Source organism: Crotalus tigris, unplaced genomic scaffold (assembly GCF_016545835.1).
Source record: "Crotalus tigris isolate CLP2741 ecotype Arizona unplaced genomic scaffold, ASM1654583v1 scf7180000019553.37968852642:3898890, whole genome shotgun sequence".
Taxonomy (NCBI): Eukaryota; Metazoa; Chordata; class Lepidosauria; order Squamata; family Viperidae; genus Crotalus; species Crotalus tigris.
Window position 1 is genome coordinate 2544216 of NW_024097591.1, and position 20789 is coordinate 2565004.

General features: G+C 50.5%; 3 protein-coding genes across 4 annotated transcripts; 2 read left to right on the forward strand and 1 right to left on the reverse strand.

Annotated features, from left to right (window-relative positions):
- Positions 1 to 684: 684 nt before the first annotated feature.
- On the reverse strand, positions 685 to 3193 carry S100A13 (S100 calcium binding protein A13). Its single transcript, XM_039363183.1, has 3 exons — positions 2939 to 3193; positions 1825 to 2018; positions 685 to 981 (listed from the first exon to the last, which is right to left on the reverse strand). The coding sequence occupies exons 2-3, from the start codon at positions 1975 to 1977 to the stop codon at positions 844 to 846; spliced, it is 291 nt and encodes a 96-aa protein (XP_039219117.1). The 5' UTR covers positions 1978 to 2018; positions 2939 to 3193; the 3' UTR covers positions 685 to 843.
- A 3667-nt stretch (positions 3194 to 6860) lies between these two features.
- Positions 6861 to 12769, forward strand: S100A1 (S100 calcium binding protein A1). Its single transcript, XM_039363184.1, has 3 exons — positions 6861 to 7017; positions 11534 to 11682; positions 12424 to 12769. Exons 2-3 carry the CDS (start codon positions 11542 to 11544, stop codon positions 12565 to 12567), a joined length of 285 nt encoding a protein of 94 aa, XP_039219118.1. The 5' UTR covers positions 6861 to 7017; positions 11534 to 11541; the 3' UTR covers positions 12568 to 12769.
- Positions 12770 to 13324: 555 nt separating this feature from the next.
- On the forward strand, positions 13325 to 20390 carry LOC120316977 (chromatin target of PRMT1). 2 transcript variants are annotated; one of them, XM_039363181.1, is made up of 6 exons: positions 13325 to 13592; positions 14469 to 14549; positions 16445 to 16595; positions 17969 to 18152; positions 18971 to 19108; positions 19394 to 20390. In XM_039363181.1, the coding sequence occupies exons 2-6, from the start codon at positions 14485 to 14487 to the stop codon at positions 19594 to 19596; spliced, it is 741 nt and encodes a 246-aa protein (XP_039219115.1). In that variant the 5' UTR covers positions 13325 to 13592; positions 14469 to 14484; the 3' UTR covers positions 19597 to 20390. The 2 variants fall into 2 exon arrangements, with proteins under 2 accessions (XP_039219115.1, XP_039219116.1); XM_039363182.1 differs by having other exon boundaries at positions 13326 to 13592; positions 17972 to 18152.
- Positions 20391 to 20789: the final 399 nt, after the last annotated feature.

The following is a 20789-nucleotide window of genomic DNA, read 5'->3' on the forward strand; positions in this document are numbered from 1 at the left end:
ATAATGTTGGAAGGGACCTTGGAGGTCATCTAGTCCAACCCCCTGCTTTCTCGGAGGAGAAATTAATCAAAGTGTAGCCAGGTAATTTATCAAGAACTGCCAGGAGCCTTTAGACTTATAAAGTACTAACCCAAGGTACTACTAACTCCTTGATTAGTTTCCATTTGTTGCTTCTTGCTCTGCCTTCAGGTGATTTGGAGAATAGGCAGACCCCCCCCTCTTCTTTGTGGCAGCCCCTCAAATATGGGGAGACTGCTATCATGTCCCCCCTGGTCTTTTTTTTCATTAAACCCAGACATCCCCCATTCCAGCAATCGTTCTTTATATGTTTTAGCCTCCGGTCCCCTGATCATCTTTGTTGCTCTTCTCTGCACCCTTTTCCAAAGGTCAAAAACCGGGACACTGGTGTCTCTCTTGTGCGTGTTCCTCTCAAAAGCAAAGCCACCCAGACCATCTTCCTTCCTAATAAGCTCCATTTAGCTTCACATTCCTGGCTTATCTACTCAACCTTGAATCAACTGTTGTTCTGACCTAGCAACTGTGTGTTGTGGGACCTTCAAAGTCTTGAAACAGGAATGCGACATGCGCGCACACACACACACACACACACACACACACACACACACACACTAAACCCACACTTTTCTTTCTGGTTTGACCCATGAAATGCTTGACAACCACCCATCTGGAATGCAAAGATTTATTTGAAGTTTAGAAAGCTTACAAGAGGATTTGTGACTCTCCAAGTCCGGAGATCTTCCTGGTGGTCTGTTTTCCTGCCCCCCCCCCCAATTTCTCCCGAAATCCCCACCCTTGACACACAGTCCACACCCACAATCCCATCTACTTCTTTTTCCCCACTTTCTCTCTCTTGAGCTCCTTGGCCAGCTCCCCAATCAGCCGCCAGTATTCGCTGAATTTTAGCTCCTTGTCGTTGTTCACGTCCAGAGTTCTCATCTTCTCGTCCAGGTCCCCCACGTTCTTCCAAAAAAAAAAAAAAAAAAAGGCATAGAGGGGGGAATTTTTTTTTTTAAATGAAAAACTTTCCCTTGTTGAGAAAGTGACACTGCGGATACTAGATCCAGAGAGACAAAAACAACAACGGAAAGAATAGGAAAAAAAAAGGGGGGGGGAGGGGGAACATTTAAATAGAATATATTCTGTTGTCCTTGACTTACGAACACAACTGAGCCCAACTCTTCTGTTGCTAAGCGAGACATTTATAATAATAATAAAGTTGGAAGGGACCTCGGAGGTCATCTAGCCCAACCCCCTGCTCAGGCAGGAAACCTTAGAGCATTTCAGACAGATGGCTGCCCAGTCTCTTCTTAAAAATGTCCACTGTTGGAGCATTCACCGCTTCTGGAGGCAAGTTGTGAATAATAATAATAATAATAAAAATAAAGTTGGAAGGGACCTTGGAGGTCATCTAGTCCAACCCCCTGCTCAGGCAGGAAACTCTTAGACCTTTTCAGACAAATGGCTTCCCCATGGACGCTGCTTGTCAGAAGGTGGCCAAACGGGATTGTGTGACCCCCCCCGGGGACCCTGCGACTGTCATAAATACGACCCCCTTTGGCGACCTTCAAACAGTCAGTGGGGATAAAAAAGATTCATTTAGCGACCGGGTGGCTAATTTAACAACTGTGATGATTCGGTCAAGTAGCAAACAGGCGTTTTCACCTGGGGGCGGCTCTCCTAAACCTGGGGGGGGGGTTTGCACCTGGAACATCTGGGGTTTCGCCTCCCACATCTGTTGGGGGGAAGTGGGTGCTTCTCCCCCCACACCCACACCCCCCGTTTCCCGCCCCTGGCCGTGCCCACCTTCATGAGGTTGGGGAGCTGCAGGGCGACCAGCTCTTTAAACTCCCCGGGGGTGAGGGTGGCCTTGTTCCCTTCCTGAGCAGCATAGTCGAAGAAGACCTGGATAATTTTGTGCAGGGCCGTCTCCAGCTCCGTCAGCTCGCTGCTGGCCATGGCGAGGGAGGGTGGTCCGTCTTCTGTCAGGTGGAGGCAGGCTGCCAGAGAAGAGGAAGGGGGGGAAAGGGTGGGGTGGGGTGATGCAGAAGAAAACCCTGGGGGCCTATTTGGTGGAGACAGCTTTGGAAAGGAAGCGGTCCCAGGAGATGCAGGAATTCCTCAGCTTACGACCGACCGCAGTTGGAACGGGCAGGTCTGTCACTAAGTGAGGGGTTTTTATTTGTTTACTTAATCTAAAATCCGCCTTAAATTTCCTTCCTTCCTACCTTCCTTCCTTTCTCTTTCTTTCTTTCATTCGTTTTTATTCCAATCTGTCTATCGACTAATCTTATCTGTCCGTCCTTCCAGCCATCCATCCATCTATCCATCCATCTTCTGATGTATTTAATTTAGTTTCTAACCTATCTACAAATCCAATTTTTATCTATCTACTAATCTGTCTATATTCAGTCTGTCCATTTACTAATCTTTTTTGTCCCTCCCTTCCTTCCTTCCTTCCTTCCTCCCTCCTTCCCTCCCTCCTTCCTTTCTTTCTTCCTTCCCTCCCTCCCTCCCTCTCTCCTTCCTTCCTTTCTTTCTTCCTTCCTTCCTTCCTTCCTTCCCTCCTTTCTTTCTTTCTTTCTTTCTTTCTTTCTTTCTTTCTTTCTTTCTTTCTTTCTTTCTTCCCCTCTCTTTTCTTTCTCTCTCTCTCTCTCTCTCTCTTTCTTTCTTCCCACCATACCTATTTACCGTGCCCATCTGTTTGCTGGCTCTGTCTGTCTGTCTTTCAAACCCCAGGAAAGAGTAACTGATCCTCAATGTTCATTCACAGGCTGGACCATGCCATGCTCACTCTAAGAGCCACTGCTCTCTAAGCAAAGGAAAACTTTGCAAAAAAAAAAAAAAAAAAAGGAGAGGAAAAACTATCCCAGCCTAACTCCTACCCCCCACTGCTTCCCGCAGCCCCACGGCCACTTACCCCAACTTTGGTCCCTTGCAAAGGAGTTGTCCAGGTGGGAAGGTGTGGGTGCCTTTTATACGGCCAGGATCGGCCAGGATGGGGAGGTGGGGAAGGGAAGGGCTGGTCAAGTGGAGTATTTGGTTTCTCTTTCCACTGTCAGTTGCTCACAGCCTGCTCTCTCCTCCCCACTTGGCAAAACTCCGCCAAGCCTTTTCACCCATAAACAGAGTTTTCTTTGGAAACTCTGGATTCCAAACCAGAGTGGCCGGGGCTTAAAAAAAATATATTTCCTCCCCACCCCCACCCCAAAAAAACCCCACCCTGCAGAACAAAATTGGACTTTGTGCAGCCGGGCAAACAGGCGCATAAGGGGGCATTTGTGTGAGATGTTTGCAACCCTGGGACGGAGTGTCCCGTAGACGGGAAAGTGTGTTTCGTTTTTTTCCAAGCAGATTGGAATTCTCTCTGGTTTGGCACAGGGAACCAGGAAGGCAGAGATGAGTCTTGTGTTTCAGCCTGGTGGAGAAACAGGATGTCCCAGCTGGTGGGGTTGGGGCCAGGCAAATTATTCTCAAATTATGGGGGGCCTGATTGAAAGTTTCCCAACTTTTCCTTGAGCAAAATCAAGGACGTTTCCTGACGTTCGAAAGCTGGACCTGATTTAGCCAGGCTTAAATGTGGCTTAGGAAGGGAAGGGAAAAGGAGAAAGGAGAAGGAGGGAGGGAGGGAGGGAGGAAACAAAAAAGAAGGAAATAAAGGGAGCAAAATAAGAAAGGGAAGGGAAGTGGGGAAAGGGGAAATTGAGTAAATGCATGAAAAAAGGAAAGGGAGGGGAAAAAAAAAGAAAGAAAGAAAGAAAGAAAGAAAGAAAGAAAGAAAGAAAGAAAGAAAAAGAAAGAAAGAAAGAAAGTAATTCTGTGTGAGTTGATCTCCCAGAGAAGGGGGATCTGCTTCTGCAATCTTGCCCACCTCATTTCAAAAACAGCTGCCCAATTTCCCCTTTAAGACTTGCGGTTTGAAGCAATGAGTCAGAGAGGCTGCTTTGTAAAAAAAAATAGCATAAATTTCTCTCTTTTTTTTACTTGGCTGAGAAATGAAACATCCCTCCGTTGAGTTGGATGGTTGAGTCATTCCCCCCCACACACACCAGAAAAGCTGCCTGCTGTCTACCTCAGGTTAGTGGCAGGTCCGAGGAGCCTCCAGCCTCAGTTGCAGTCTACCTCTGTATCCGTAATCTGGAATAACTCGGGGCTGTTTGCACCGCAAGGGAGATTTTTGTGAGTTCCCAGTTTATTCCGATGGGGGAATTAAGAGTCTGGTTGGGTTAGAGCTAGTCTGGGGAATTCTGGGCGTTGAAGTCCACCCCTCTTAAAGCCTGCTGGCTGGGGCATTCTGGGAGTCGAAGCCCACCCATTTGCAAACTTTGCCCAGGTCGAGAAAGACTGCGGTTCAGTTTATTCGGCCTGCCGTTCAAGAGATGCCTCCAAGAGAGGAGAGAAGGGCAGGCCTTCTGCACATGCTCAGGGACACTCTTCTCCTCCGGCTTCCTATGGGTAGCAACGCATCAGGGCTTGCAAGAACAGCAATGGCGTGGTTCTGCAAACTGTGGTATCCCTGCCCAGCTGGGCCCGGACCCGTTTTTTTTCAAATGACCTGAAATTGTGGGTGCACGTGAAGTGGCCCCACTAGCCAGGCCTGTTCTGTCTCTGCCCCCCCCATGCAAATATTTCTGCCTAAATCAAGTGCTGATTAATTTTGCCCTCTTTTCCTCCATCCCCCTTTTCTTCCCATCTCTCCCCCCTTTTATGGCTGGTGAAATAGTGGGGTGCCCCCTCCCCAAATGCCCTTTTAAGCCCCCCAGCTGCAATTACAGTGAGGAGGGGGGGTCTCCTCTTTGCCCCTCCACCTCCCCCCCCCGACCCCAGGCCCAAAATAGCACCAAAGCAACATCAGCAAACACTCCGGGAAGGATGTGATGCCGCCTTGACGTCACCCGCCCCACCTCTCCGTGCCCCCCGGCAGCAGGGCGCCCACACCATGGGGAAGCCGACCAGCTGCATTGCCGGCATCCCACGCCGTGCACAGCCCGGGGTTGGTAGAGTGTGGTTTTTGGGGTGGGTGAAGTCGCCCTGCTGGGTGGGTTTCAAGAGGAGGGGTGTGAGCCTGGGGGGGGGCTGTGGAAGATTGCCAGGTGAAGATGGGAGGGTGGGGTTTAATGGCTGGAGGGATGGGGCACCCCTCGTTTGAGGGCGGAGCCTCGCCCCGGCAAGGATTTAGGGTTTAGGGGGCTGGGGCTGGGTGTGTACATTCAAGGGGAGCAGCCTGGATGCCAGATCATGTTTTGGGAGTTAAAGCATGAGGGGGAGGAAGGAGGGAATGAAGGAAGGGAGGAAGGAAGGAAGGAAGAAGGGAGGGAAGGAGATAATAGATAATAGAAACTAGACAGATAGGAAATAAATACAAAATAGGATGAATGGATGGAGATGGATGGATGGATAGATAGATAGATAGATAGATAGATAGATAGATAGATAGATAGATAGTAAATACATAATAATAATAATAGATTAGATAAACAGATAGACGGACAGACAGATAGATGGATGTAATTGATTGATAGTATAAATTAGAAAAGAATATACTAGATAGACAGACAGACAGACAGAGACAGACAGATGGATCTTACCAGATCCTACAAGCTCGTCACCCCCAAACCCTCCTCCTCCTCCCCAATTCTCTCCACCACCACCCCGACCAAAGCCCCTATCCCCCCCCTAAAAAATCCCGTGTTCTGCTCCCAGTGAGCCCAGCCTCCCCATTTGCTCAGCCTTAGAGACCTAAAAGGGAGCCAGGCCAGCTTCTGCCCCACCCAGTTCAGACTGGCGGGACCAACTGGTTTATCCTGGGCTGCAGCCAGCTGCTGTGGGGGAGGGGGGAGAGGGAGCCTCTCAGGGCTTCCAGATGTTGGGGCTTGCAGTCCCCTCCCAGAGGCACCTGGTGCTTGCCCAGGCACGCCCGCTCACCCTTGACACACCTTGGCTGCCCGCCGTTGATTTTCCCAAGCTGACTGCCCGCCAGACACAGGCTGTGTGCAGGGGCAGGTCTGCAGGAGAAAACGCAGCCTGGATGATTGATGAGGCAGTGCGGTGTAGTGCTTAGAGTCAAGTCTATCTAGGAACGCCAGTTGATGGCTGGAGAGCCTCAGCAGGGCGTGTCAGAATAACAGTTGGAAGGGACCTTGGAGGTCTTCTAGTCCAACCCCCTGCTCAAGCAGGAGACTCTACGCCATTTCAGATTGGTGTCTGTCCAATCTCTTCTTAAAAACTTCCAGGGATGAGGAATGAATGAAGGAAAGAAGGAAAGGAAAGAAGGAATAGATAAGGGAAGGAAGGAAAGGAAGGGAGGGAGGGAAGAAGGAAAGAAAAGAAAGGAATAGATAGGGGAAGGAAGGTTAGAATAACAGAATGAAAGCATTGGAAGGGACCTTGGAGGTCATCTAGTCCAACCCCCATGATCAAGCAGGAAACCCTACACCATTTCAGGCAAGTGGCTGCCCAGTCTCTTCTTAAAAACCGCAAGTTAGCCTCTCTGGGGGCTCCTCAAAGGGCATCTGGCTGACCCAGCTCAGCTCTTCCTAGATGTTTCCGCTCCAGCCGTCATCAGCTGCCAAGCGTCCGAATTTTGATCGTGTGACCACAAGGGTGTGAAAAACGCTCACCGGTTTTTCTCGCCCGGTTGTAACCTGGGACGGTCGCTAAACGAATGCTGTAAATCGGGGACCCCTTGTGTTTGCCCCCCTCCCTGCAATGCAAAGAAACAATCCCGTCCCTCGCTTTTATATTTTAGGAAACAAGTTGACCAGCTCCCTGCATGGACGGCAGTACAATTGCGCTTTTGTGTTGTGTCACCCGGCCTCAAGAGGCAAACAAGCCATCACCTGTCTCCGCGGGCCAGCTTGCCAAACCCTCCCGATTGGTCCTCCCGGTGGGGAGGGTCTGGGGAAGGTGCTCCGTGGCTTGGAATTTAGGGCAAAACTCACACCCTGCTGTTCCTTCCATCCCTCCAGCCAGCTGGTCAGCCCACCACCCTTCTGTTCAGTAAGTCCTTCCATTTAAAGGGCAGCGAGAGTGGGGGTCGCCTAGTGGTTAGAGTCTGCAACACTTGGCATGTTTCTATCTGTCTCCCCTCTTCCCCCCCCTCAAAAGCACCTCCCAGATTTTCCAGCTGGGGGTTGCATTTATTATTATATTAGTCAATGCAAACTTTACCAAAGATAATTGTGGGGGGGGGCTGGCGGTGGTGCAGAATCTTTGTTTCTCCTCCCTCCCCAACAGCACCCAAAAATGACATTTTAAAGCGGAATTAAAACTTGGCTTTTAAGTTTAATTCCCCCCCCCCTTTTCCAAGATGGGTGGAATGTGCAAGGACGGGTGGGGGGAAGAGAAGAAGGTCCACCGATTCGGGAAGGGTGCATTCACACAACCGTTGGACCTGCTTGTTGAACTAGCTGGTTTGAGGAGCCAAGGTTAGCATAAGATCCCTTGAGTAAGCAACTCACCCAAAGTTAACTGTTAGCATCCCCCGCTCAGCCGCAGAAAGCGAAGCTTAACTGAGGTTTGAACTAACCGGGGTTAGCTTGCTGGACAGACCCAGAATCTTGGTTTTTCTCATCGAAAGGGGTAAATCTGGGCGAGCAAAAGGAATTCCTGTCCTATGCCTGCAAACTTGATTTTGTGGATATTTTGTTTTTAATCACATTTTCTTCCTGTTCAGCCAGGTTGCACGGTTTTAAATGGTGCTTTGCTTTCTGATTAAGAATAATGAGGATTTTTTTTAAAAGGACACATTAACTGGTTTTAAATGAGAATTTATATATAAAATTATTTTAAATATGCGAGTCCCAAAAAAATGTAAAATAATTCAGCGAATGATTGAAAAAAGGTGGTTTCTGAAAAAGTGAGGAGGATACATGTATGGTATGTGTTGAATTTGTTGAATCGCTTGTGTTTTTTTATTTAAATGATGGTTACAAAAGCCCATTTCGCCATTCCCAAGCACGACTGGAATGCATGATTTATTTATCATATATCAGCTGAGTTTGAAGCTCTCCATCGGCCTACGTGTTATCCCCATAAGCAATTAATACTAATAACAATAATAACAAAGCCCCGTGTCTCCATCGAGCTTACACAAACATGAAAAATATTACAGGACAGCAGAAGAACTTGGCCAACACCCCAAAAAGAGTACGTTACAAAATGCTTCTTCTCTGTGGTTGGTTGATACCAAGTGGAAATCGAAAAAAGAACCGGAGTCTTAGCACTAAAGCACTAAAAATTGTTATTTAAAAAGAGAGAATCAGAGTCTGCAGATTGCAGGTTTCATATGTCATTTTAGACCTCAACTTTTAAATTGGTGATTATTTGGGCTCCGTGAGCCTTAAGCATAAACTGCTGAAACCCCAGTTGCCCATCCAAAAAGAAAAGGAAAAAAGAAAAATTGGAAATTTTTTTTGGGGGGGGGACTGGAAATTTTGGTTAGGAACAACAACAAAAAAAATTAAACCAGTATCAGTAAACTCTGGGAGATGCTTGTTTTTTTGGAACGGAAGGCGGGAGGATAACAAGAATACATCCTGTTTTAAAATGACCCAAACTCAGCACAAAGGAACGTGAATATCCCAGGCAGAAAACAACTGCTGGATTTAAAAAAAATAAAATAAAATCAGATATGAAATTGACAAGGAAACTGGCCATCAATCCCGGTTTTAATTTGGCCAGTTTGGCTGGGCTTGGATTTGAAAGGCTGAAAGGCGCTCGGCTCCTTTTATTTGCAAAAGTTTTGAAACAGTTTTGAAAAACCCTTTGCAATTTCACCAGCTCTGCCCAGCGAGAGTCTTTTCTGATTCGCGGAGGGGGGGTTTCAAACCCCTCAATTCTTGGTCCCAGTCCTTGCCCTGAATTGGGTCCTTTCGGTCCAGTTTCCTCCCTGTTCAAAAGGCCGGCAAACGTGTTGGTGCCACTTGGCCCTGAATGGATCCTTTGTTTGGGCAGAGAGGAAAATGTTGTAAACAGCTTTTGATTGCGCCTCCCTCCCTCCCTCCCTCCCTCCCTCTCTTTGTGTGTGTGTGTGTGTGTGCTGGTGCCTGCCTTGCCCTCCCTTTCTCCAGTTTGGTTCCTACTGAATTGAAGAAAAAAGAAAGAATAAGCTACTTGCGTCCAAGATATTGGAAAACGGGTCTTCCGGAATGAATATGGAATAACAGAGTTGGAAGGGAGCCGTGAGGGCTTCTAGTCTAACCCCCCTGCTCAATTTCATTTCAGACAAATGGCTGTCCAATCTCTTCTTGGAAAACCTCCAGTGATGGAGCACCCACAACTTCTGGAGGCAGGCTGTTCCGCTGGTCAATTCTTCTCATTGTTAGGAATTTTGCCCTTAATTCCAGGTTGCTTCTCTCCTTGGTCAGTTTCCATCCGTTGCTTCTTGTCCAGCCTTCAGGCACTTTGGAGAACAGCTTGACCCCCTCCTCTTCTTTGGGGCAGCCCCTCAAATATGGGAAGGCTGCTATCATGTCCCCCCTAGTCCTTCTTTTCATTAAACCGGACATACCCAACTCCTGCAACTGTTCTTCATATATTTTAACCTCCAGGCCTTTCATCCTCTTAATTGCTCTTCTTTGCACTTCCCCCCCCCCCCAAAGTCTCAACATCTGTTTTGTAAAGTGGGGACCAAAACTGTCCCCCTCCCCTCAAGCCTTCTGGCAAAATTCCCAGGTGAATGCCCCAAAAGGTATATTTTGCAGGCAGGGATTTGGGGTTGATTTTTCTCAGGCCAAATCAATCAAGCCTTTGTGGGTAAGGCTGGGTGGCTACGGGAACATTCCAGATCGAGGTTTGTGGCCGTCCTGGGAAAAAAGAAACGACCGGAGCTGTTCCACAAGAACGAAGTTGCTCAACTCTTTCGGGGACAGGAAATGAAAGAAAGAAAAGAACTGAAAGGCCAGCAGAATTCAGACGGCTGGAATGAGGGCCCGGCCCCAGCGAATAGCTGATTTATCGCTTGCAAAATCAGATTTCCAGGCTGAGGTGGGCAGAGGCGGGCGCCCCCTGGTGGCAGATGTCTGGTGTTGCATGCAGGGTTTTGTACAGGTCGGTTCTCCACTTACGACCCAAAAATCTCGGTTGCTAAGTGGGACATTTGAGCAGTCACTAAACAAACGATTGTAAGTCAAGGACTACCTGTATGATCTTTTTTGGGCGCACGATTACCCTTGCCAACAATAAAAAGGGGGCAGATTTGTAGGGTATTTGCGGAAGATTCTCTGTCTTAAATGTTTTTCGGCCAGTTCACAACCTGCAAAAAGTTAAAGTGGTCATAAGTCGAAGGTGACCTGTTCTTCTGCCAGAGATGTTCTCGCGGTCATTGTCTCCGCCTCCTGAGCTGCACATCTGCTCAAGGCTCCTCCCCTGGGTTGGCTTTCCCTTTTGGCTCCGCCTCCTAGCCGGAGGGTCCTTTCCAGTCTCCAAGCAAACCGATCCGCAGCTCTACTTTATCCGTCCGGGACTCGTTTTCGAGATCCCACCAGGAGTGGACGGAGTGGATCTTGAACTGACCTGAGCTGATTTTTGTCCCTGTTTAACCTGGGACAAAGTCAACAGCCTGATCCATAATTCATTCGGTCTCCTGCATGATTTATGGGTCTGAAATATTCAGACCTTCCTGTCCCATAATGCGAACTCGGATCCTTTGCTCATCCGGGGATTCGGTTTCGCGGCACCTCCGTTCTCGGTTTTCGTTCCACAAAGACCCTTTTCATCCCGGTCATCTGAGCGGCCTCTGGGGACGGTTCCCCATTGTCCGCCTGGAGCTGGCGAGAGACACTTGATCCCTCGTCTCGTCTCTTGTATCGGTTACCCCTTCGCCTCGGGAGGCAGCTGTGACGTCCCGAAAACCTCCCCGGACACACAGGCAGTCCTTGTCGTACGACCGCGATGGAGCCCGGAATTTCTTTTCTCGAGCGAGACATTTGTTAAATGAGTTCCGCCTCGTTCTACGACCTTTCTTGCCGCCGTTAAGGGAATCACCACAGTTGATAAGTCAGACGGTCGTAAAGCGAATCTTCTTCCCCATTGATTTTGCTTGTCAGATGGTCGCAAAAGGGGGAATCCTGTGACCCCCGGGACTCTGCGACCGTCGTAAATAGGAGCCAGTTGCCAAGCGTCGGGATTTTAACCACGTGATCTTGGGGATGCTGGAACGGTCGTTAAGTGTGAAAAATGGTCCGAAGTCACTTTTTTCACTGCCGTTGTAATATCGAACAGTCACTAAATGGACTGCTGTAAATCGAAGTCTGCCTGCATCCGATTCATGGTTGTGGAGCTGATTGAGGACGCCAAGAACGGCAGCTTGGAAAATACGGATCTCGCAGAGAAGGGAGTTGCAGGGAAGTGGATGAGTGCTGTCTTTCTCTCTCTCTATCTTTCTCTCTCTCTCTGTCTCTCTTTCTCCCCCTCCCTCTCTTTCCCTCCAAGATGGTCTTTAGGCAGACAAAATCAGGATATTTGCAATACAGGTAAGCATCCTTCAGCACCCTCTCTCTCTCCCCCCCCGCAGGCGCCAGGATGTCGTCGCAGTTGGAGACGGCCATAGATAGTCTCATCTCCGTCTTCCACAGCTACTCCGGCAAGGAAGGGGATAAGTATAAGCTGAACAAAAAGGAACTGAAGGAATTGCTGCAGAATGAGCTGGGCGGTCTCTTGGAGGTAGGAGAAAAGTGACTTCCACCGTCCTTCCTTTTTTAAGTTTTTTTTTTTTTCCCCTGCCTTTTTTCTTCAGTCGATCAGAAAAGAGAGGGAAGGGACCTCGGAGGTCATCTAGTCCAACCCCCTGCTCAGGCAGGAGACCTTATACCATTTTAGCCAAATGGCTGTCCAGTCTCTTCTTGAAAACCTCCAGTGATGGAGCACCCACAACCTCTGGAGGCAAGCCCTTCCATCCATGGCTGGAACTCACAGCCACCTGGCTTCTAGGCCAGCACCTTAATTGGACACCAAACTAGCTCGCATTTACGTTCTTTTTGGGCTGGCTTTGATTTAGATAGCAGGGCTTTTGCTATTGCTATTGACCATTCTGCAACCGGATGGGGCCGGTCAGAAAAAAAAAAGATTGAACAAGGCCAGTAAACCCGCCCAGCTTTTCCACAAGGGGAGCCTTGAGGTCTGTGTAAAGCCAGCGTGCTTGTTGTCTAGCCTACGATGCACTGCGCAAAGCCAGTCACCGGCTTCCTGCAGGGACTTAGCCAAAGCTCTCGTTGCAGGCCAGGGAATTCTGGGAAATAAAGGCGGGCTCTGCAACGTGCCCATTTCCCAGTTTTTTTCTCAAAGGAAAAAAAATTTACAAGTCAGAATCTGGGGGGGAAATGTCAGGGAGCCGGTGTGAGGGCTGAGGGAGGGCTGGATCCTCTGACTCTGGATTTAAGTGGATCACAAATCCTTCTTTTCCAGACCCAGAGAGACACAGAGGTGGTGGACAAGATCATGCAGGACCTGGATGAGAACAGCGACGGCGAGGTGGATTTCCAGGAGTTTATGGTCCTGATGGCTGCCTTAACCGTGGCCTGCAACCCTTTCTTTTCGGAGGGCACCTAAGCTGCGGTCGTGGGAATGCAAAGCTTGGGAGTTGGGGGGAGGGTCCAGCCCCCCCCAGCGGCTGTTTGCTGCCCCTTTGCAAGGCCTTTTCCCTTCTTGCGGCTTCTCTGCCCAGCTGGGGCGCCAGGGGAGCACCCCCCAAAGTGCCATGTAGCCACCTGCTGAGACAGCGCTGCTTATTAAAGCCGTTTCGTGAACTCTGCACATGTTCTGGTCTGTTCTAGGGCAGGGAGAGCAGGGTGGGGGCCTTGGGGGGGGAGGCAAGCCGGGGCTCTTAAGACAAAGAGGGGAGCCTGAGAGAAGCAGGGAGCTAGACCCAGGCGCCCCAGCGGGAGTCTGGAGGGGGGGCCTTGCGGGCGCATTAACAAAATGGCCCTGGGGGGGTTGGCCAGCTAAAAATGCAAAAGCTGCACTGTTTTCCACACTGAGACAACTAGCCGGGCTCCAAACAGGCTCTTTGGGAATCAATTCAGACGTTTAAAAGAAAAACAAAGCAAAAAAAAAAAACCTCTTAAAAAGTTAAGTTTTCCGGGGGGGGGAGGAAATTCTCCCATTCATAAAAGTGGCGCCCCGCCCACAGCCTCCAAGTACCGCCCCCTCGCAACCCGTGATGAATGGAGCAGGCTGCGGAAGGAGTGTAGCTCCGCCCCTTCGCGGCTAAAAGAAGAGCTATTCGTCTCTATATAAAAATAATGGTCTTGGTCTTTGCGCCTGCGCGCCACGCGGGAGAGGGCGGAGCCTCCTCCTCCCTCCGCCGGCGCATGCGCGAGCGTGAAGAAAGAAAAGCCAGGGCGGCGCCATTTTGCCGGGCTCTTTCTGAGGAGACATTGGAGAGCCGGAGAAGCCGGAGCGGGGAGCGCGTCGTGCTGCTCCGCAAACACGGATAGTGAAGGAAGAACCACCACCGCCACCATCTTGGCGTTCAGGGCATCCGACGGGGCCGGCCGGGCGAGGCCGGAACGGAGCCTCCCGTCGCAGCCGCCGGCAGAGTCGCCAAACAAGCAGGGCGAGCCTCGCCCCCGACGGTGAGGGCCGCGCTGGGTGGGTGGGTGGGTGGGGGAAATTAGAGGGGGCTCGGGGGGGGCCGTTGTCCCATGTGACCGGCTCGAAACGCGGCCTACCGGAAGGGGGTGGGTGGGACTTCCGGTAGAGCGGGGCGGGATGGCTTCCCCCTCCGCACCTGGCTCTTAAAGGCTCTTCTGGGTATTATTGGGATTGCAGCCCTTCCTCTCTCGGGGAAGATGGGAATTGTAGTCCAGCTTTGCTTGGAGGTGGACTATGGGAGGACCCAGCCTGGGACAGGCTTGCTTACTTGAGTGTTTAGCCTTGCGGGATATCCCAGTGTGGGTTTTTGCCCGCGCCCTCTCCCCGAGCAGTTAGTCCCCTCTAGAAGCCTATGTTGGATTCTGCATCAAGAGTTCCTGAAATTTGTCCTACAACAACCCTGCAGGGTAGGCTGGAGGGGAGAGGGGAGGCCCAAAGTGGCCTGAGGCGCTCCTGTGGCTGCTGGCTTCAGAGATGGGGATTTTAGTGGGCAGCTGGTCACTTTCTGGTGGTCCCTAGGAATGAATAATCAAAAATATAAAATAAAAAAATAAAATGGAGCCAGTTTGGGGTGGTAATTAAGACACTAGGCTAGAAAGTAGAAGACCATGACTTCAAATACGCAATCACTGGGAGACGGTGAGTTCTAGTCCCGCCTTAGGCAGGAAAGCATCTAGGTAACTTTGGGCCTGTCCCTCCCTCTCAGCTGGACCTACCTCCCAAGGTGGTGGTTGTCTGGAAAATAGGAGGAAGAAAGTGTCTTGGATATGTCTGCCACCTGGAGTGATTTGAGAAAAAATATTAAAGGCAGGATATAAATAATTGGGATCTTCTAGTAACCTCTTTTTTTTCTGCAGGTTCTGGGCACCCGAGATGGCCGCGCAGTCAGCGCCGAAAGTCGTGCTTAAGAGCACCAGCAAGATGTCTCTTAACGAGCGGTGAGGAACACAACGGCCACCTTCAGCTCATAAGATCTTTTTTCTTTTTTTACGTTCTTTTTTTTTTTTAGTTTTGTCACTCTGTTTGGCATCCAGAGCAAGAGAGGCCTTTGCGATGCTTGTTCTCTATCCAGAGGCAGCCGAGAGTGGCGGGCAGCTCCCCGCTGCCCTTCGATCCCGCGGCCCGCCGTGGTACACCAGGTTGAAAGGGCAAACGTGTCAGTCTAACTGGCAAACGGTCGTGTGGTGGGATTGTGTCCTGAGGAAACTCCGCGCCCTCCTTTTTTTCTTCCACATGTGTTCATATGATAAGAGATGAGCCTGCAGCGCGGTAGCATGTCACCGCAGCTGTGGGAGGCTACCTGCCGTGCCCGAGGCAGACGCGCCACCCCGCGTGGTCTGTGCTGTAAGAGGCAGGCAGCTGGCCGCTTGAACCAGCCCAAAGGCTCCTTGGAGGCCTTGTAAGAGGCAAGTGCTTGGCTCCATCACCTGCTTCCTCTCTTCTGCATGCCTTCCTCCTCCTCCTCCGTGTCTCTGTGAGTTCAAATGTCCGACTGTCGACCTGAAGCTTCTGCTGTGTTCCCCTTCTGTCTTAAACTGTATTCCTAGGTTCATCGCCCCAAATCTCCAGCAGGACAGAATTGTGACCCAGCAGTTTCACAGCATTCTTTCTTCCCCTGGAAAAGATCATTATTACAGCCAGTCCTCGGCTCGCAACAGTTGCCGTTTGACACTGACAGAAAGTGATTTATGACCCTTTTCCACACTTAACGACTATTGCAGGTGATCAAAATTTAGACACTTGGCAACCGACTCGTCTTTGTGATGGTCACAGTATCACGGGATCCTCTTTGCCTTTTGCAAAGGCACTGGGGAAGCCAGGTTCACTTAACAGCTGTCTTCCTCACTTAACAACTGCAGTGTTTCACGTAATAACGGGCAAGAAAGGGGCAAAACTCACTTAACTGTCTCGCTTAGCAACAGAAATGGGCTCCGTTGTGATAAGCTGAGGACTGCCTGTAGTCTTTTTTTTTTCTGGATGTAATCAGTAAGTTGATTTCCCCAAAAACCGTCAGATCCAGTTGGCAAAGCTCAGGGATCTGTCTCATGTCGGCCGAGACCTTGTTAGCCCTCTGCTCCTGTTTCTACCATATCCTGAACCAGACTGGGGAAAATAAATATTCAGTAAGTCTTGTGGGCCCTTCTGATTTATGTTACTTTTTGAAATCCGATCAGATCGCTGCTCCCAGAGGTGATGTTGAAGGTACACGAAATGCTTCTTGTACAGTGATAATCCGATGCACGTTTCATGATGTTTTTTTAACTCTGCTGCATAGACCAGCTTGAGCAGGAAAAGGAGAGGGAGCTGAGTTGATGGTTTTATGCCAGTTTTAGGCCCCGCGGATGGTGGCGTTGAGGGGGCTGCAGGGTCCTCCATTCTTTGATTTTGATCTCTCTCTGTCCCAAGTCTAGAGAGTTGCAGCTTTGGGAGTGACCTAGCGCTTCCACTCTCCAAATCTTTTCCTTCCCTGTCTGCTTGGGACCCTCCACCTCCCCATCTCTTCTCTGCCATTTCTGCTTCGCTCTGTCCGTTTCCCACCTTCGCCTGATTTTATTCGGACGCCCGTCTCTGGGTTTCATCCACACCTTTTTGAATGTTGTGTGTCTTTCCCCCCCCTCCCCCGGCACGCTTTGTGGAAAAAACAAAAAAGAGTTCCCATTACGCTTTAAACGGGATCTTGAGTGTGTAACCACCTTATTACGTTTATAAAAAAAAATAATCGTGGGATGCAGCTGCCCCCCCTTGCTCTGAGAGGGCTGTGGAATGCCGGTTAAAAATGGGTTTATAATTGAAAGGTTTGTTTTAAACACACCCGTTTTGTTCGACCTTGAAGCTTTACTAATATGCTGAAGAACAAACAGCCGATCCCGGTGAATATTCGTGCTACTATGCAGCAGCAGCAATTAGCCAGTGCCCGAAACCGGAGGCTGGCCCAGCAGATGGAAAACAGGCCTTCCGTCCAGGCTGCCTTGAAACTCAAGCAGGTGAGGCCGGGAGAGGAGAACCAGGTGGGGACTCTTCAGCGGCTGGATGGGTGGGGAAGGACTGGGGGGGGGCAGGCTAAGTTGATTGGATCCTGCAGGGCTACGTTCGGGCTCTCTCCTTGCAAAAATAATTGGGTGAATTGGCCAAAAAATAAAATAAAAAAACCCTGCAATTTTTATTCTGTGGAATTGTCGGGTTGCAAAATCAGGGCGAGAAAGCCGGAGAGCGATTTAGTTTATGAATGAAAGCAGCCGCTGTTCTAAGCTGTGCTTTTAGTTGCTGGAGTTTTTGCAACCAAAAGAGTCCAGCAAGAGAGGTGGAATCCTATCCCGTCCCCAAACAAGCTGGATTTTGTTTCCTTTGCATTTTAGATGGTTAAGTGGCATCTCCCCTGCTTGGTGATAATTGTTAAAAAAAAAAAAGGGTGGAGGGGAAATAGTGTTTTTATCACTCTGGGCTCTTCTGTAATGTGGCAGTGACAAATTGTATTACTTTTGTGCTTTTCCGCCCTGCAAGCAAAGAGGCATTGGGGAGGTTAATGTTTGGGGGGGGGGGCTTTTTTTTTTTCCTATGAAGCCGAGTCAAGCCATTCCTGATTCTTCTAGCTGAGGTCTTTTTTCCTCTCTTCTGTCTTTTTGGGGATGGGATGCTTTGTCCCAAAGGTGCTTTTTTTCTCTCTCCTCTTCTTCCTTCCTTCCTTCCTCCTCCTCCTCCTCCTCCTTCTTCTTCTCCCCCTCCTCCTCCTTCCTTTCTTCCTTCTTAAGACATTATTTTTCCCTTTGAAAGCCTTTTGCTTCTCATCCAACAAGCGGCTTCATTTCTAACTGACCGATGGGGAATGGAAGGATTTACGGCAGAGGTCTTCCAACTTGGCCCTTTTATGACTTGTAGACTTCAACTCCCAGAAGTCCACGAGTCATTAAAGGGCCAAGTTTGAAGACCCCTGATTTATGGATTCAAAAGGGGGGAACCTACCTCCAGTTGCCTTTTTTTTGGGGGGGAATGCCTTTTGGGACAACCGGGACCTGGATGATTGACAGTCATCTGAAGCTCAACCCAGAAATTTCCGCCTGCAAAGCTCATACCTGAACCAGGGGGGGCTTGCCAGTCTCCTCTTTTGCTTGCCCTCAAACTGAATTAAGAGTCTTGTCGTTTGGCCCCTGAACTCAGATTTCCAGAGCTGACTTCTTCCTGCGACTAAAGTCAGCCGTGTGAGATTCTCTCCTCCTCCCCCCCCACCCCAGTGATGCTGCTAATATGCAAATTTCTGCCTTATAGGTTACATAAGGTAGCTCACACCTCGGTGTGCCATTGCACGTTCTGCTTTTGTCCCCGCTGCCTTTCCCCTTCTTCTAACTCTCCCTTCTTCCAGAAGAGCTTGAAGCAACGTCTGGGGAAAAGTAACATCCAGGCACGCTTAGGCCGGCCGGCGGGACCCCTGACTCGGGGGTTAGGAGGACGGGGGCTGCCGATGGGGCACAGAGGCTTGCCCCGGGGCGCCATGCGTGGGGGCCGTGGCGCACGGGGATTTCTGCGCGGAGGGATCTCCCTGCGAGGTGAGTACCCTTGGGGGGGGTTCTCCAAAAAAGTGGCCTCTTCATGCCCTTTGACAGCAAGACTTGAAAGTTGTGGTTTTTCTGGGCTTGTAACGCGTTGCCGTCTTAGTAGCTTAGGAGTTACAGGTTGTTACGGGTCGTAAGTCCTTGGCTTACGACCCCAATCGGGACGCGAATCTCCATTATCGAACAATGAGTCGTGCCTAATTCTGCAGCCTTTTTTGTTGTTGTTGAAATTTGTGAAGGGAATCACGAGTCTGGCTGCTCCCATCGGCTTTGCTTGTCGGAAGCCGGCTGGGACGGTCGCCGGTGGCGATCACGTGATCCCACGACGCGGCCACTGTCGTAAATCCCTGCCAGGGCCCGATGGGGTGACCGAGGGGACATGGCAGCAGTCGCAAGCGCGAAGGCTGCTCACGGGTCGCTTTTGCCAACGCCTTTATGACTTCAAGCGGTCGTAAGTGGAGGACTCCCGCCCATTAACAAACCTAGGGGTGTGGCAGGAGGGAAGGCCCAGTTTTTTGAATTAGCCAGGAAGCTTTTTTAGCATCTAAACAGGGCCCAGCTTGTCATATCTTTTTTTTTGGAGGGGGGGGGAACAGAGAGAAGCTTAGAGGTGGGGAAATTCTGTCATTTTCTGTTGTTTTTTTCAGGGGAATTGGGGGGTGGGTTGAGATTCTTTGGGGGGGGTTGCCCCGGAGAAGGTGGAAACTCTTACCTAGGGAGGCTTTTGGGGGGGGGGCATGGGGTTTGAATTTACTGGCAGGGCCGTAAATCTCAGACCCTCTGCGTGGACCCTTCCCCTCTCCCTCTTACAGGACAGAGCTTGCTCCGGGGGGGACGGGGCATGGCCCCCCGGATGGGGCTGAGGAGAGGAGGCATGAGGGGCCGAGCGGGGCCTGGCAGGGGCGGCCTCGGCCGAGGAGCCATGGGACGGGGCGGCCTCGGCGGCAGAGGTGAGTGAAATGAACCCCGGGGATGTCGGGGGGCTGTCTGCAAACCTGGCCACTTTTTAAGACTGGCGGACTTCAACTCCCAGAATTTCCCCAGCTGAGGGATTCTGGGAGTTGAAGTCCAGGAGTCTTCAAGTCAGGCCAGCTGGGGAATTCTGGGAGTTGAGCGATAATAAAGATAATATCCCGAGTTTATACTCTTAAATAGCTGGGGGGGGGGTGGTTGGGTTGGGCCTCCCATGCTCTCCCTCCCTCGCGGCCTTCTAACCGTCTCTTCTCCCTTCCAAGGACGCGGCATGGCCGGCCGGGCCAGGGGCGGCTTCGGGGGCCGCGGGAGAGGCCGGGGCCGGGGTAGAGGTGCCCCTCGCCCAGCGCTGACCAAGGAGCAGTTGGACAACCAGCTGGACGCTTACATGTCAAAGACGAAAGGACACCTGGACGCCGAGCTGGACGCTTACATGGCTCAGACAGACCCGGAAACCAATGACTGAGACTGGGAAAGGGGGGAGGCTTGGGGGGGCACGGGGGAGTGTAGAATGGTCCTCCCCTCCTGGCAGCCCAGAATTGCCACCAGGGAGGACCTCCGAGGCAGAAATGTAGAAAACCCAGGAACCCGCCCCCCAATCCCTTTCGAACGTTTCCTCTTTGATGTTTTGACGCTCCTGGTTGTGTGGACGTGTCAGGGGAGCGAAGACCCCTTTCTAAAGGCCTCTAAACATTGGGGGGGGGGCTGAGCAGCTCCTGTTGGTCCCCCCCCTTTTTATTAGCCAAGCAGCCTTGTCTCGCCCTCCCGGGGACCCCCATCTTCGCCCCGCAGTGGAGGAACAACGCATGTCTCCCCCTCCCCAAACACCCCTCCCAAAGGCCAGCTTTGAGGGAGGGGCTCGGCCGAATCAGAGACCCTCCCACACTTTCCTGCCCAACATGACTTTGTGGCTGGGAGCTCAAGGCGTCGGGATCCTTCCCTCCCCCAGGAGAAAATGAATTAAAATCCAGCCCCAAATTTAATTTTCTAAGCCCAACAGCCCCAGAAGAAGCCGAGAGGGTTTTTTTATTATTATTGTTATTATTTGTGCGTTTTTAACGGCGGCTTCTCATTGATATGTTCTTGGGTGGGGCGTTGCGGGCGTTTGTGAGTTGCCAAGGAGATGGTTGCTCTTCCTCTCCTCCACCCTCCCACCCTCAGGATCTGCAGTTTTGTGAACTCTCTGTTCTGAACGGCATCTTGTAACATCCCGGTTTTTCTGTAAGAAACAATTGCAGGGAAATGAAAACTTGGACTGTGTGTTGTGTGTCGTCGTTGTTCTTTTTTTCCCAAGGAAAGATGCCAGTCGGGAGTCCAAATGATGAATCCAGCGGTGGGGGTGGGTGGGTGGGTGGGTGGGTGGGGAATCTGCAAAGAATTGAATTGTGCTGGTACCTTCAGCCCCATTGCTGGCCACCGTCTGCCAAGATCCCAATTTTTCTTTAAGTTTCCTATAGAGTTTTCATTTCTCAACTTCAATAGGCAGCTAAATAAACAGTCTATAATTAAAAAAAAACTAGCTCTCTAATTTTCCTTGTCACAAAGTTTGGATGCTCCGTTTTCTGGGGTGTCCCTTTTCTCAAATCATGCTCAAAGTTTGATTGATTTGCACTTCTGGGGTGTGTGGAAAGGCTGAGAGACTGGGCCGGGGGGGGGGGG

Bases quoted from the DNA above. Each gene is read 5' to 3' on its own strand.
- S100A13 (XM_039363183.1), bottom strand. From the start codon at position 1,977: ATGGCCAGCAGCGAGCTGACGGAGCTGGAGACGGCCCTGCACAAAATT. The intron at 982-1,824 runs GTGGGCACGGCC...TTTTTTTGGAAG, and splicing joins AGCTCCCCAACCTCATGAAG to AACGTGGGGGACCTGGACGA.
- S100A1 (XM_039363184.1), top strand. From the start codon at position 11,542: ATGTCGTCGCAGTTGGAGACGGCCATAGATAGTCTCATCTCCGTCTTC. The intron at 11,683-12,423 runs GTAGGAGAAAAG...CTTCTTTTCCAG, and splicing joins AGCTGGGCGGTCTCTTGGAG to ACCCAGAGAGACACAGAGGT.
- LOC120316977 (XM_039363181.1), top strand. From the start codon at position 14,485: ATGGCCGCGCAGTCAGCGCCGAAAGTCGTGCTTAAGAGCACCAGCAAG. The intron at 14,550-16,444 runs GTGAGGAACACA...TCGACCTTGAAG, and splicing joins AAGATGTCTCTTAACGAGCG to CTTTACTAATATGCTGAAGA. The intron at 16,596-17,968 runs GTGAGGCCGGGA...CCCTTCTTCCAG, and splicing joins CTGCCTTGAAACTCAAGCAG to AAGAGCTTGAAGCAACGTCT.